Source organism: Cyanistes caeruleus, chromosome 2 (genome assembly GCF_971803275.1).
Source record: "Cyanistes caeruleus chromosome 2, bCyaCae1.hap1.1, whole genome shotgun sequence".
Lineage (NCBI taxonomy): Eukaryota > Metazoa > Chordata > Aves > Passeriformes > Paridae > Cyanistes > Cyanistes caeruleus.
In genome coordinates this window covers 73,649,069-73,665,449 of record NC_141702.1, presented here as the reverse complement: position 1 = coordinate 73,665,449, position 16,381 = coordinate 73,649,069, and the positions used below count along the sequence as shown (strand labels likewise).

General features: G+C 44.2%; 1 protein-coding gene across 6 annotated transcripts in view; it reads right to left on the bottom strand.

The window, feature by feature from the left end:
* Positions 1-831: 831 nt before the first annotated feature.
* Positions 832-16,381, bottom strand: part of FRMD1 (FERM domain containing 1) — a 41,103-nt gene continuing 25,553 nt past the window's right edge. For 3 of the 6 annotated variants that reach the window (XM_086877883.1, XM_086877882.1, XM_086877884.1), the window contains exons 5-14: positions 15,134-15,210; positions 13,313-13,499; positions 11,013-11,168; positions 8,672-8,737; positions 8,396-8,464; positions 8,032-8,206; positions 6,801-7,136; positions 6,540-6,668; positions 5,786-5,865; positions 832-3,753 (exon numbers count right to left, since the gene is read on the bottom strand). In XM_086877883.1, the coding sequence (XP_086734009.1) occupies positions 3,466-3,753; positions 5,786-5,865; positions 6,540-6,668; positions 6,801-7,136; positions 8,032-8,206; positions 8,396-8,464; positions 8,672-8,737; positions 11,013-11,168; positions 13,313-13,499; positions 15,134-15,210 (1,563 nt within the window). In that variant the 3' untranslated portion in view covers positions 832-3,465. The remainder of the gene's footprint in view (positions 3,754-5,785; positions 5,866-6,539; positions 6,669-6,800; positions 7,137-8,031; positions 8,207-8,395; positions 8,465-8,671; positions 8,738-11,012; positions 11,169-13,312; positions 13,500-15,133; positions 15,211-16,381) is intronic. The other 3 variants (XM_086877885.1, XM_086877886.1, XM_086877887.1) reach the window with 1 other exon arrangement.

Below are 16,381 nucleotides of genomic sequence, written 5' to 3'. Positions count from 1 at the left end.
AATGAGCAAGTGTCTTCTATAAGAGATCCAGGTAGTCATCCTGCGGCACTCCTTCACAGATTTATGACCCAAAAGAAAACTTCCCTCTATCCATGCCAGACTCCAGGCTAGCAGGTTAGGTGACTTTGGTGGAGTGCTCTTCAGCAGCACTCTGCATCCCATAGGCTGGCAGCCGTCCTTGGATGCAGCCCCTAGGAGGAAGCTGACAGGATCTCTCTACATCCTTGGGAGCTCACGTGCTTGGTTTTATTGACTAACCACCACGAGCAGCTTAACTTGTCTCTTCAGCCAGATTCAGACCCCTTTAGTGTCCCACTGACTACAACCTGCTCAGCTGTGTTCTTAATATCTGACAAAAGCCCTTTGGCACTGTGCTACTGAGAATAGCAAGGAGGAACAGGAGTTGTTCCAGTGACTGCAATGCCTCTGGGTTTGTCATCACAAGCTAAGCTCATATGGATTAGTCTGGCAGCAAATTGATTTCTACAACCCATCTTAAATGGAAGACGTAGTCCTCCTCGGACAGAAAAAAAAGCCACACAATTACCTTTTTTCTATCCATACTTTATTGCAGGTGTATATATAATTATTTATATTTTATTTTAAACAAAAAAAATCCTTTCATGGAAAGGATAAACTTTTACCATTAAAATAGAGTGATTATAACATGAATATTTTACAAATATGTACAAATATTGGCAGCTAGTTTCTAACATCAGCTGATAAATGCTTACACACCAATGTCTACCAAACTATCAAACCCAAAAATAAGAGACCTTCTAAATCCAAACAAAAAATAAATGTATTACTAGCAGAAACAGGTGATTTTGCTTTGTTTTTTTTTTAATACAAATACAAAAGTTGCATAATAGATATTCACAGTGCTCGTAAGATATTGATTCATTCTCAGGCTATACACAAAAGTGTCTGGTCTCCCCTTCATATGTGTACATCACTTACAGTACTGGAGGGAACTGCACAGACCACAGAGAGAAGATGGTCAGACCTGTAGAGTTTGCCTTCCCTACCAGCCATGAATAAATAAAAGAATCCCCCAGGAATGTACAAGGCAGTGGATGCTCATGCAAGAGTCAGTTACACCATGTTCAGGCACTGGTGCATTTTTTAAGTAGTGGCAGCAGGATTACAGCACTTCACCAAATCCTTTGCATGCCTGCTAACTGCAAAACCAGAAGAGTGAGCTGCCTGGTGGCAGTAAACACTTCCGTGATGTACTTAGGCTGAAGCAGATATGGATGTGATTGTCTTTGGGAGAAGAGTGCACATGGTGCACATGCATTTTATGACACTTTTCCAAACAACTATAACCACATAAAAACGGAATTTTGACCTTTTTTTCCTGTTAACAATCATTCCCAGAATCACAAGTAACTGTAAATCTGCATGGGTGGGAAAGCAACAGGTTAGCAGGGTCCTCACTCCAAACCTCCTCCTCATGTTTTTTTGTGGACAGGCACTGCTGCAAGGCTGCTCCCTGTAGTACAGCCACTGGTCTCCTGAATCCTGGCCATGCCCATCTCCCGTGTCTTACAGCCAAACGGGACCCAGGTAACAGGGACTGACTGACAGTGGGAGGCTTGATTTCCTTTACCCATTTAGATCAATTTAGAAGAATTTATTTTGCATGCAGCAAACATACCTCAAGTATTTTGCAAAGGCATTTTGGCTTTGTTTGGAACAAAGGAAAAGAGGCTACAGTGAACACACAGTTCCTAATCGTTGATTACAAAAAGAAAGAACAGTGGGATCAAAGAGGGCACAGTCAATTAAGTCACGGCTACAGTACACGGAGCTTGGGTTTGGTGGTAGATTCATCTCAGAGGATGCCGACTTCAGTAAATGCAGATGCACCTGCATGGCCTCTACATCACACACAGAAGTGGCAAGACTCCATGAAGGACTTCATGGATTTGCTACTTTGATGATTTATGGGAATGCAATTTACCAGACAGCTACTGAGCTTGCGAGCCCAGCATCAAAACAGCAGCTCAAACCTTCCTTGTTGTAGTCTGGCTATCTTCAGTTTTTGATGACCAACACTGCACAACACACACTTCCCCAACCAGCAGAATAGTTTTCCTCTGCTTCTAGAGCTTGCCAGAACACACTAGATGTCTGTCAAAAGCTGGGCACAAAGCTGAGCCTTCAAGTACAAGCTTCCCAATGCTGGGAATTGATGAGGGGAGGAAATCAAACATATTTATTTGCACGTAACAAGGTAGCAGGATGTTTTCCACACCAAATGTTTGAATCAAACAGCATAATTATGATTATTTCCTTAGCGAGAGCCAGCCCAGCCAGATCCACCACTCTCAAGATCACCAGACAAGTACCCTGGCCTGGCACACAAACACCCTACACTTCCACCATTATCAGCCCTGCAGCACACACACACACACATATTTGCATGACCTATCCATGACTAAGTAGGACATAGTCACTCTGTCTGTCCTTGCAAAGCGACTTTCTCCAGTCCTTACCTGCCTCCTAAGTACAGGGGAAAAAATATCTAAGGAACAGATTTATTAAAAACAAAGAAAATAACAACATTAAAGTATGAATCAAAGTAAGGGGTGATCATGCCTGGACAAATTCTCCAGTCACACTCCTCTCTTCAAAAACCAGTCAGTTAATGCTCTTGACCTCTGTCCATTCATAAGCAGCCAAGGCATTTGCTTTACCTCCTCCCTATCTCCCCAACGATATAATACCAATCTGCATCAGCAGATTGTCAGCAGTGGTAGACAGCTGACAGTCAGATCCATTTGTTGCAATAAAGAGAAAAAAACAAAAAACAAAAAAAACACCACACACATTGTATTTGGCTGGATGCTTAGAACAGAATAACAACAACAAAAGAAGAAGAAACTCCTGGAAGACCAGGTCTTGCTCCCAGTGCAGTGAATAAGCAATTTGTGTTCATTACAACTGAAGTAGGCCAGACACTTGCATACACAGCCCTCCAAAATGTGCTAAGAGCATATCCTGGCCTGACAGCTGTTGGCAATGTTGCAGCAACACAAACTGAAGACAACCAAACTACTAGTACACTAAAATTGAGACATGGACCACAAGAGAAAGGCAGAAATATGACATAGACTTTAAATTTCTGATTAATCCATTTAGACACAGTTTGCTTTACTAGCTCAGTGTCAGTTTTGGTCCACTGTTTTTTGGTTTTTATGTTGGTTATGTCACTGCCAAGGGTGCAGGCCACTTCCATTTTCTGCTCAGACAGACACTTCCAATGCCAGTTTTAAGTGCTACACTGCAGTTGATTTGCCCTGTAGCCAGGTCTGCAGAAGTGATGCCACTTACTGATAGAGAGCTGAATAACAAAGCCGCTCACCATCTCCTGCAAGAACCAGAGTGACATCACATGTGTTAATGAGGTATATATTTCCAGGATGAGCTGTTTCCTGGTATGGAAGAGCTCCAATCTCATTACACCACAAACTCCTCTGGGAGCTGGTCCTCTCCCAGAAGATCCAAGGAGAGGCAGTTCATGGATCGCTTCCCATAAAGAGCAGACTTGGTTTTGCAGTCCGCTGTGGAATACACGCAGCCGTAGACAGACAGCTTATCCTCGAGGCTGCAGCCGAAGGTGTAGCTGTGGGACGTGTCTGAAGACAGCGTGGCACTTAGTGATGGGTGCCGGCGCTTGTACAGGCGGATGTCATCCAAACTCTGGCTGTGCTGGTCCATGCAGCTCCGGCTTTTGGGAGATCTGACCTGCCAGTTCAGCAAGACACACACAAACAGAAACAATGAACTCAGACACAGCCTAAGGATGCTGGCTATGCATGTGAAAAGTTTCTCAAAATTGTTGTTCCCCTCTTTCAAAAGGGCCTTCTGAAGGATGTTGGCTTAAAGAAGGGGCTGTGAACAATTCAGAAATTACAAGTGCATTAAGCTGCCCTGCCACGTTGAGCTGGATCCTGATCTCTCTGCCCTGTGTCCTCAGTGTCCAGTACAACGGGTGAAACACTTGACAGATACTGACACCTGAATGACTTCACACTTCTTGGCAGATCCATGCAGTTGTCCTCAAATGGACAAAGTGCACTTAACAAAAAACTACCCCAAGTGCTTGAACACACCGAGTAAAGTCTAATGAGCTGAAAGGAAGGTTCAGAAGGCAACCATGCAAACTAATGGGTTACAGCATCCAGTAATTGCAACAGTTTCTACATAACACTGTTCTGCAGAGAGCAGCAACAAATCTTCAGTGATTCCCAGAGGCACCATCTTGCTACACAAGCCTCTGTGAAGGAATTATAAACCATTTGAGAGTATTTCCAGCTTCAACATTTGCATTTTTTTCTTGCTTTGCCTCTTTAATAATCACCTCTTAAATGCTAATATTAAGGCTAATTTCAAGAATATAATTTTGAAACCAAGACACTTCTGTTGGCACCACAGAAAACTTCCTCCCAGTATTACTTCTCTCACTGCCGTGGGAGGGGAATTAAAAATCTACCCTGAGGAAATCATGTGCTTGCTGGCTCAGCTGTACTTCAAGAAATAGGAGTATGTTGCACTGTCTGGTTAATGCTAAGGAAACCCTGCAGCTTTTATTTACATGGCCTTGTAAGGAAGATGTCGATAGTTTTCTAAGGAGGCACCAAGTATGTGATGCACAAAAGTGGCAGCCAGGTCTTTGCAATCATACAGACAGCCCTGTGTTGAGCAGAACCATTTTTATAAAACAGATGCCTCATGATCATTTAACAGCATAAGCATGATAACATTAGTAACTTTAAAAACATTACAGCTTTAAGCAAGATTCCCACTTCCACCCATGAGCTCTTAAGTCTTCCACTCAAATAGAGGACTAAATTCGTTATGATTTTTACTGCATTGTCTTCAGCTTTGGAAAAAAATAACAAAGATTTTAATTAAATCTCCTACAGCACTTTATGGACTATTTTGCTGATAAATAAAAATTTCTTATAATTTTTGACTGGGTCCAGAAAGAAAAACAGAAAATTTTTTAGTAAGTCCTAAAAAGTGATTGAAATCTTTGTTAAAAGTTTTAGAACTCTCAGCAGATAAGGCAAATTTGGATTAAGAGAGGGAAGACAGGATAGAGGTGCTTTTTTTGTGGTTTGTTTTGTTTGGTTGGGTTTTTTTTCCAAAAAAACGCAACATTTCTACCCCAGTGGGTACAGCTATACTTTGAAAAGAAGTCTTAAAAAGACATTTTAATAAGCTTCCTCCAAATATAACTTCTTCTGTGACATACTTTACCATATATAGTTTCCCTTTCTCAAGTGTTTGATGAAAAGAAAACTTTGAGAACAAAGACTTCAGTACACACAGACTATAATCACACAAATGATATAACAACTAGAGCTTGAGCATCTGGTTTTGCTCTGATGTAAGCTACTTCTGCCTTCAAGATGATCCAAGTCTGCAACTCGCATCCAAACTGCATAGATGGTCTTTGCTCTGTATTGCACTGAAAATCTGGAAGTGGCTCATTTTCCATGTCCCATCTGGAAGACTAAGGTAGATAATAACTGGCTTGTGAGATCTCCCTGCTGATTCCTCCAAACCTTTCTATATTATTCTGAGCCCAAATGCTGCTCTCATCCTATTCCTGAGAGCAGTAGCTGGCCAGCAGCTGGTTTTGATTACACCATGTAAAAATCAGTCAAATCCAAACTAATCCAGGTGTCCTGATTTACAGCTATCTCCATTACACAAGAGCTCAGTTCAATGCCCTCACACAGACCCTCCTGCTGAGCAACCACTCCCTTACCTGGTGAAGGGATTCCACACTTTGGCCTCTCATTTTGATTAGTGTGACTTGCACCACAGACAGAGATTCCTGATTTATAGCTGCAAAGAAGAAGCAAGAAGTGAAAAGCATAGCAAGTTGAGGTTTTGTGGGCTGTAGAAAAGGCAAGTTGCTCTCACAGGCCACATTCAAACAGTCCTATCTTAAGATAACTATGCATCATTAAGCACTCTCAGTACTCCAGGAGTTTTGCTCACAAGTACTCATTTTTGGCCCCTAAAGATCAATGTCTGAAAACTTTCAAGAGAACAATTTCTTGACAACTTGTCCCCTTTTCACTCTTCTTGCTTTGCTGTAAAGGCTGTACATATTAAGGCCAGACACAAGCCACAAAACTTTACCTAAGAATTCCTGTGACCATCCCATTATTCTGTGGTTGAGCCCCTAGGCTGTTTTGTGGCATACAAGATATTAAAGCATATTCCTTCCCTACAAAAGGTTTACCTCAATTATCTTTTTGTCATTAACCGAATATAAGCTTGGCACATTTAGAGCAGGGAGACACTGAGGAGCACAGAGGAGAGCAGCACTGTACAACACAGAATGCTGGCCTGTAAACGCTAGATGAGCTGCCTGCAAATCCTGTTGCAGTAGGGCAGTAAATAGCACTGGCAGCTGTTTAGAATGAGATAAGAGTTTTTGTAGATCACTCAGATTATGCCTGTTGCTAGAGCCTTAAAGAACAGCATTGCGCAGCAGCAGAAAGCCATCTCACCTTGGCAGCTAGCAGCATCTAGAGGCAGGGATTCAACAGATTCTCCCACAGTGGCCTCCTCTAACTGGTCTCCCTCTAAAGGCTCATCTACAGGCATCTCCTCTGGCTCATCTACTGCCAGCTCAAGCTCTAGGAGGAAGAGAGCAGCAGGAGAATGGTTAGCATCACTCTTGTGCTCCAAGCTGCTGTCTCTTACTCCCTGCCCTCCTGCAGAAGACAAAAGTCAGCTCAGAAGTTGCTCCACATGTCCAAATTCTTTACCATCATCCTGAGTGTCATCTTCAGCCCGCCCCTTGCTGCCACTGTCAATGCCAGAGCTACCGTAGCTGATGGTTGAGCTGCAGGATTTCTCTTTCCTATGCACCCGGTCAATGCCGAAGGGCTCATCCACCGACATTTCCACAGACACGCGGTGCCTGGAGTCAGCCTCGATGCCCGAGGTGTGCGAGCTGCCGTGGCTCCCCGTGGACTGGCGTGACAGGCGGTTATCCCTGCGGCTGCCCCCGCTGCTCCCGCTGCCACGGGAGTTCTTGTCGCACGGGTCCAGGTCCATGTCGAGAGTGTCACTGATATAGGACTCCCGGTAGCGCTTCTTCTCTGGGGAACAAAGAAGGGAGAAACCAGTCAGAATTTTAAGGAAGTGGAACTGAATATATTCAGGAAGTTCTGTTGGCACCAGCCAACAACTAATAAATGACTGCTGCAGCTACTGAACAAATAAGGGACAGCTTTGTATTTTGTTCGCTCAACAGATGGATGCTCGGGATGTTGTAAAAGCATTAGTCATACCTGCAGTAAACCCAGCATCTCCTACATTAGAACAGGCAGTTATGATACAGAAAACAGTAAGTTTCAGAGTGAAGGTCAATAACAACAAAGCAAAACAAGCAAACAAAAAACAGCAATTACTTAGTGAACATCAGTGCTCAATCTTTAAAATCAGATGCACTGATTGGTTCTTGAAGTACCCACCACTGCATGAAGTCAGCTAAGAACAAGATTCCTGTGGCTAGTATTTATTAATGATTTATTATTTCTCCCATGGCTTGTATGTGCTGAGGGTGGTTGAGAAATCCATGAGACACTAATGGACACAGAACAACCAAGGGCTTTTTGCCCACAGGCACTCGATCATCCTAGTGAAAGTAGCCTTTCTACAGGCGATTGGCACGTGCCACTGGTTGCACAAGGCTCAAGGCCACTGCTGTAACCCCACTGAAGGGAAAGACAGAAACCACTTGAAAGGAGTTATTACCCCTCTACTGCTCTCACACAAACACACTTTCTGATCACAGTCCCACAACGTGGGAGCCATAAATACTTCTTAGGAATGGACTGAAAACATACCTAACACCTCTGTTTCTATCACTGGCTCCCTGATAAGGCAGAAACACCATTAATTAGATGAGAGTAGGCACCATGAAACAACAGGAGAGACTAACAGACTGTACTTTTCCTCTTATCAAATTCATTTGAGTTTTCCCCAACATACCTTCAGCCTCCTCCAGTTTTTGGATCTGCTTCAAAACTGGCTGAATATTCAGAAAGAGCCGGTGGCTATTGCTGAGTAGCTGCAGTAAATGGCGTGACCTGAAGGGGCAACCCGTGTAGTAAACCAGTTTCCGTGCAGAGGGCAAACCATCTGGCTGGATTTCAAATTTTTTCCCCTGCACAAAGAGGAAAGATGCCAGAGAAATGAGCAAGAGCACATTTTCAGCCACACAGCTACCAGAGATAGCTGTGGTCTTGTGTGTGCAAGTGACAGGACCTGGGGCAGCAGCACGGGCAGGCTGACAGCTTTGCCACAGCCCAGGCTGGCAGCCACTGGCAGATGGCCTCCATTCCATCATACTCACCAGAAAGGCCAGCTTCCCAATGTGTGACCAGGGAAAGTCGTAGAGGAGTTGGCGAACGTGATTCACCTCCTGCAACACATCAAACTCAGAGTGACACAGGGACTGGCAGGTACAGGGTGGAGTCAGCGATGTGCAAAGAATTTGCAAACAACCAAGAATTTGAGATATGTGGAGCCTGGTGTTCACAGGGAGGCAGAGGAGCCGCGGTGAAGGGGGAGGACAGGGAACTGGGGAGAGTTAATGCTACACCAGAAGGCTTTCACAGCAGTCTGTTACCTGATAGATGTGCATTCCTCTCAGGGTCAGGCCCAGGATAACTGTCGGTCGATCCTCCTTCTTATCCTAAAAGAACAGAAGAGTCAAAGGTTAATCTACAAAGACCACGCTCTTGTTCTGGCACCTACTGCAGGAGAGGTAGCAGGACTCCTCATTGTGCAGATGCCATCAGCTCATTTGGTTTTTATTATGTTTGTAAAGTGCACCTTGCCTTGTTGACCCCTGAAATACCTACACCTAAAAGCCCCTCATGCTGGGAGGCTCAGGCATTTCACCAGCATATGTCCTAGCTGCCCGGGACAGGGAATCCTGTAGCTTCAGTGATTTGAGAGTATGGACAATTACTGTTCTCAGAGGCACCTTGTAACCTCTCTTGTTAAATACATGCTGTCTTTGCTGTCCTCATGAACGTGCACCACTCTTGCTCTCCAGGTGACAGAGAGCCCGAAACAGAAGGGGAACCCCTTGCCCTCTCCTTGCCACAGCACTGCTGTTTCCATCCAGGGATTTGCTAGATCTTAGGTGTACCTTGGCTGGAGGGGAGCTAATCAATGCCCAGTTACTGGGACTTTCATTCTAACATTCAACCTTGGTGTTGGGTGGTTTTACATGAGTTGTATTACCTAAGTTGAAATACTGACTTTTAACTCATGCTGCATGAGTTATGCATACCATATCTTGGTATGATATACTTGGTCTCTAATCAGATTCTTTTGCTTGAAGACCAAAAAATATCATAAACTAGTTCTTTCAGCCTCTCCTACCACAGCAGAGTTAGGGAGGGGAATGCATGCATTTTTTGTTAGGAGGAAAAGCAGAAAGAAAATTTGGGGGTAAAAATGTATGGACTGACAGAGCTCAAACTTTACATCACAACTTTCTCTCCTCATCTGGCTTACAAGATATAAGCCTTGTGTCAACACATTAGCTCACCCTTTGCCTCTGGTACCATCCATGTCTTCAGTTCAAAGTCACTAAGAAATATTTATTGCCTCCTAAGGACAAAGAGCTTCATAAATCAGTATTGGTCTGAATGAGATCTATGGAGTGTGTTGTGGGTTTTTTTGCAGTTTCCAATCTCAGAAGAAGCCATGAGGAGGGTGTTAAGACAAAAGTGACTGCTTTTGAAATCTCAGGGTAGTCAGCACACCAGCACCTTCACCTGGCATCCCTCTGCACTTGATCAGGAAATCTGTGACACAAGCATCACCTAGGAGGAACACCTCTCACCACAAAATGAGATAACTGTGTCACACGGCAGAAATAAGATATATTAAGGATCAAACAACACATGGAAGAGTACATAATGCCTAAGTTCAAGCCAGACAGGAATTTAAATATTAAGAGCAACTAATTTCACAGCCTTGGTTGCTTTTGGATATAAAATGTATCATGTCCTGCCAGCTGGATTTCTTATGGCATTCAAGTGTAACTAACTCTCTCATGACTGCATCATTAACAACATTAAGAATCAAAACAGAGAACAAAAGAGGTAGGTGTATATCTGTGGTTTGCAAGCAACTAAGCCTGGACTACTGATCAAAACTTATTTTCTCTTGAAAATGCATGTTTCTTCAGTAACTAGAGCTGCCAGGTATGTTCAAAGGACATGGATACTTCCCAGACATAATTCCCACTGAGCACAAAAACCCAGAAAGTTTAATTATGAGTCTGTCAGAGTATCTCCACTTGGAAAAAAAGGATCAAGCCATTCCTAATTGCACAGGCAAGTTTCACTCACCTAAGTGGAACATAAAACTTCTCTTTAGTTCTGTTTCTAAGATCTAAACACTCAGCATGTGAAAATGAATCGCCTTTTGTTTAAGCAGGTTTGGGTAAGGAGTCTAAGAAGCAACAATGTAGGAATCCAAAACTACTGAGAAAAGCATACAGCTGAAAAAATGCCAGCCACTCTGGCAGGGTTGGAGAAGGAATGGAATACGAAGGTTGGAATGACTCAGTGTCACCTTCAGTTATTACACAACATTTGTGTGAAAGCTGGCCGACCTCTTGTCATTTTTTCAATGAACTACAACAAGAAAAAAGAGGCTTCATTGATTTCCCTGGTCCAATTCTACTGGCAGGCAGGGACAAATACGAAGTTTTGCCATTCCTGTGGCCACTTTCTTGGCCGAGGAGCAAATCTAAATTCCAGCTATATCTGTATATTGGCAACGGATTTGTTTGTGGGGACAGGCCTCATTGGCTGAGCATTTTAGATTTGTTTGGCCTCTCCAAATCAGGGGCAACCATCCCTCAAACAAACAGAAAAAGAAAAATGCCATGGTGCACTCAATTAATGATGGGAGAGAAGTTCAAAATAAGCAGCTCTTTGTTTAACCTTCTGCAGCCTGTAGAAGTGGACAGGCACATCTTCCAGCAGGCAGGACTCCTTAATGAACTTCAGCACCGCTTCCTTCGTGCTCAGCCCTTGCTGTTCTCGGTGCATCTCTGGGGCATGTTTCAAGATGTAGTCGCTCCCCCTCTTTGCAATTATCTAAACCACAAAGAAAACAAACAGGTCAGCAACTCTTCAGCAATCCCCATGAGAGGCAGCTGTGATCAACAGCAAAGCAGTGGCTGGAGGTGGAGGAGGTTCATATATTCCCTCAAGATGTTAGTCCGTGTTTGCCTCTACATCCCTGGAGGATAAGCATTTAAAGCAGCTCAGATGACACTGATGTCTCCAAACAGATCCTAGTGGCAAAACTGCAACTGACCAAGACTACAGAGGTCATGTCAGCTCTTTTTACTTTTAAGTACTGGAATTAGTTTTTCTAACTTTTGGCATCCATACATGTTTATGGACAGATAACAAATACTCCTCTGCATGCCAAGACAATCAGCAGCAACATCTCTGATGAGGCAGAAATACTAGGCTTTCCTTTTAAGACCAGAAACTACACATTAGTCTTATTTAGCATTTCCATTCTCAAAGAGGTGGATAACACTATCTCAAGGCATTTTTTTATCTATTAGGAGTGGTTGGCAGGCACGTGGCTTCACTAAACAGTAAAAAACCTGCACTGGTCTGGCCTTTTGCTCCTGCCCTGCCAGTGCCCATTTCCCATGTTTGCCCACATGCCCCCTCTGTACAAGGCTACTGGGCAGCTCAGTTCTCTCCCATGCCCAACTGGTTCCTTTCAGGCAGTGACAGGTAAGAGGGATGATTGGCTGAATTCCCAACATCCCCCACCACCAGAGGCATTTAAAACTGGTTTGCACCAGGAACCTGAGAACATCCTGCCAGAAACAACCTGTCCTGGATGAAAACAACTAGACCTGACCACCAACCAGTTCCCACTTACATTTCACTTTAAACCCCTTGTTTACTCTCTTTGCTAACACCTCTGCATACCCTGCTAGATTAGTTGCCCTCCCACAAGGAAGACTGGCCTTGGTGGAGGACAATATCGATGCCATCACCTGTGCAATGTCAGCAGAAAGAGATGTGCCAGCTCCACGGTTCAAAGCTGGGTGGGTCAGCCCAGGGCAGCACTGCCTCTCCTCACTGGCACGAGACTTAGGGCAGCCCTTGGCCAAATGATATGATGCACATGTTGAAGGGAGTGATTGTGTTGGAGGAGGAGATTGCTCTCTATCTCCCCATGGGAGCCCAGGGGCAGGGAGAGACGCGTCCCCCTGCCTGCCAGATTTTGCTGTTTGAAATGATGTAATAAATCACCCACATACTTGCTTGGGGTTGTGGCTCAGCACAGGTGAGCAACAGTCTGTGATAAGCCCTTTAACTGCCTCAGAAACAGCACACAAGACCCAACTTTTCCAGTCCTTTGTTAGCTACCTCCTGACAGGCACCCCATAACAAGGAATGGCATGGGAAGAGGGCCTGGGAGAAAGATACACTGCTGCACAGCAAGGCAGGCAGGCTAGGATTTGTGTATAAAAATCAGTCTTCAAGACAAGTCCTGCCACTGGTCTGAACCTTCTCCCCAAAGCAGGGGACAGTGGCATCTTACAGGGGAGATGCAACTTGCCTGGGACACAGCCAACTAACACAGTCTTAGCTAATTTGCCTTCATCTGACAACTAAATCAATTCTCAATAGTTGTAAGTCCTGAACGGCACAAGTCACATGCACATGCTTATAAACAAACATGCAAACGCTTTCTCTTTCCTCTTACTGCACTTGAGGCAGAGATTAATGACAAAGCAAGCACCAGAGGCACTGCACAGCAGTATTATCCCGTAGGGTTTAGATCTATCCATCCCTGAGGCAAGCATTACAGAGATGGGAACAAAGGGAAATAGACTGGGCTTTGCAGCCCTGAGGTTTTCTGGAGAGCTTGGGATGTGCAGATCTTGCTGGTGTACCACTGGAAACACACAGCCCTTTAAGTCACAGAAGAATTAAACAAAGACATCTGCATGGTCAGAGTTATTCATGTAACACCAACACATTCCATCACCAAGGAAGGATCTACCACCCACCTCACTGATAAATGAGCCCAGGACCGTGCACCTACATCCAGTGGAAAGACAAGAGATATCTCCTGAGGGACCTTCAGGGTGATACTCTACCTGTCTGACTGATCAGTGCAGTGGGAGATGGGGAAGTTGCATGGCTGCAGTTAGATACCACCTTCCATAATCTGTTGACAGAAATGTTTCCCCCAAACTTACCCATTGTGGGAAATAAGCCTGAGGTTCAAAGTATTTGCCAGCATGGACCTTCTCTCTGTAGTTGCCCAAGTCTGCCTGCAAGCTGTAGGCAGCCAGCAAGAAGTAGATTTCTTCTTTGTGGTTGCAATGAGACATAAGTACTTGGTCTTTGAGATGGCAGTAGTAGAGCTGCCGTGCCACCTTATCGCTGCAAGACAAAGGCAAATTTACTTTAAGAACAAAGTTCAGATAAGGCCTCTCAAAAACATCATCTTGCTGAGAGAGGAGAGGGATTAAACTTTGACATGTCTGATGTGTGCCAATGCCACCCTGATACAGTTGTGCATATAAGGAGCACCAAAACAAGATCAAGGCCTTCTCCCACTAAGTGTTGCACAAACACAAGAAATTGTAGCTTCTACCTGGAGGAGCACAAGATCTAAGAAGTTAGGGCAGAAGGTAGATGAAAGAAAAATCACATCACACCTGGAGACTGACTACAATCAAGCACTTCTGTTTCCCTGGAAAGTCTCTAGCAGCCAAAAGAATCAACTGCCTTGGACTCCCAGTCCTGTTTCTTGCACACCTGTCCTCCTTTCCCCTCTAAACCTGGCACTGCTTTTTTGTTCCACCTTGCCTTAGGCTCATGATACTTTTCAACAGCTAATTCCCTGCAAGGTAGATCAAAAGACATGGGAGCCCTGGGCTTGTTTTTGTCTTCTTCCTCAAGCTGCTAAACAGGGATTGACTGATAAGGAATAGCTACGGCAAAGCCTTGATAACCCACACACCCCCTGCCTTCAGAGATCATGGGAAGCAGGCTGCTGACATGTGCATGTAGAAGAGCTGCTGGACACTAGTCTTCTTGTAAAGTGTGCAAGTATAGTTTGAAGGGGCCAGATAACTACTTCTGCATGGCTCTACAAACCTCTCCAATTAAACTGCTAGTGCAAGAGAAATATGCCTGTGATGGTGAAGGATGCATAACTCGGGAGCGGCAGGATGATAGGTAATCTCTCTTTGTACGAAAAAAAGCAAAATGAAACAAAAACCACTTATCAGCCAAACAGACTCCATAAGAATGCCATGTATCCAAAAACGAAAGACTATGGAGAGAGAAAACATAGAAAACCACAAGCCTTGTTCAAGACAAGAACAAATGCCAAAAATTTGGTAAAGATTTTAATCCACCTAAATGATCCCAGCTCTTGGCTTCCCCCAGGGACAGAGCCACACCAGAAGCACTGACGTAAATTAACTCTGTCAGTTGTTCATTTTTAACCACCTCATCCTTTGTTCTGTACCATGGGTGAGGGTGGTGCTGTTTTGAGTGCAGCCCATATTCCATGTGAAAGGACTACAAATTAAAAACTCTTAACTTATGAAGTAATTTCTTTTGTCCGTGCATGAAAGTCTGTTTCCAGAAGTATACTGCACGGAGCACTGCTCAAATACAAAAAACAGATCTAAAGCATGTGCTTTGGAGTATAAATAGCTATTTTTGGTATATTCATCCAGTGCCTTTCATACAACCAAAGGACACAAGCAAAAGAGTGCTAATCGTGTTTTGATAATGTCGTCATTCAACCTGCTCTTTCAACACAGATGGAAAAGCAGTCACAATTTTCCTAGGGGATATGGGGTATGATTCAGGCAGAAAACATTCATAGCTGAGTGAGGAAGTCTGTGAAGGTCTTCAAAAAACAAAATTCAAGCAGATTTTTAAAGCTCATTTCAATGAGCTCACAGAGATGAGGTTAACAAAGAAACATTATTTTTCTTTCATTTTAAGAACACACTGAATAAATCCAAATGCAGTAATTACGATAGAAGAGAACTTACCCTATTACTCTTCCATTTTCTACATAGTATTGTACTCTAAAGAATGCAACAAATGGAGGGCTGAATTTCTCTGTCCCCTAGAGCAAAGACAGAAGACAATTTAAATTATGATCAGCATCCAAAATTCCTGTTACTCTATCTGGTAATGTTCTCTTCTCCAAAATTCACTCCCCATACTGCTTTTCATTTTCTACCCTTAGCTCTTGGCAAGTTTTGCAGAGGGAGTCTGACTGTCTTGGAGGCTCATGACAATGAGGCATCACAAAACATTCAGACAGGTTGAACAACAAAATATCCTAGGAAGAGCAGAAGATTTCTGGATATGAGGGATGAGCTGGTCTAAGAGTCCCAGTGTAGCCTGGGTGTCCCCAGGCTAGCCCAGAATTACCTAGCTCAGCAGCTGGCAGCACCACAAGCATGTTCGTGCTGAACGCAGCAAGTTTAACCCAGCCTCCCTCAAAGCGCCAGGGCAGCGTGCCACGCTGGCACGGCTGTGGCGTTTCCAGGGCACTCCTAGGAGCTGCCATCCATCCCTGCACCACACCACATCACTCAGCACGGACACACACACACACTGCCGTGTTCAGCAGTCACTGCCTGCGGCTGAGGCGCACCAGCCTGGTATCAGCTCCCTGCCTTTTGTTTGGCGGAGCTCGTGGTTAGTTATTCACACGTCCCTGCAGCCACAGACCAAAAGGCAGTGTTGGTGTCTGCCTCACACTGAGGAGTGCTGTCAGAAGAAAGGCAGCACGAGGCCTGTTGTTTTAACCACAGCCTATCTTTCTGACTTACAGGCTTGTTTGAACGGGAGAAAAAAAAAGAAAAAAGGGAAAAAATAAAGGAATGACTTACTAGCTCAATCTCTCATCTTTCCTACTTTGCCACCTTAATGTTCACACAAGTAACTTTGCTCCCACAGGCAGTTCCAAGGCTTTGCTGGTCAGACCTCACTGGGACAAGGTACATGGCATGCCCTCCACATCTGATGCAGACAGTTTCTTGATCATGCAAACATCTCCATTTTATATCTGGAAGTTGTTCATAGTCACCCTATTTTATCAGCTAGACTGGGCTTTCCACCTGAAACCTCTTCAAAGGAATTAAATCCGTGTCAACTAACCCAGTCCAATAGGCTAACCCATCTGAGACTGTAGTACTGCCAATGGCAACTCATTCAGTCTTTTATGATTCGCATCACACCACAGGTTCAACGCTTCGCCTGACCAGAAAAGTGTAGCAAGAATCCAA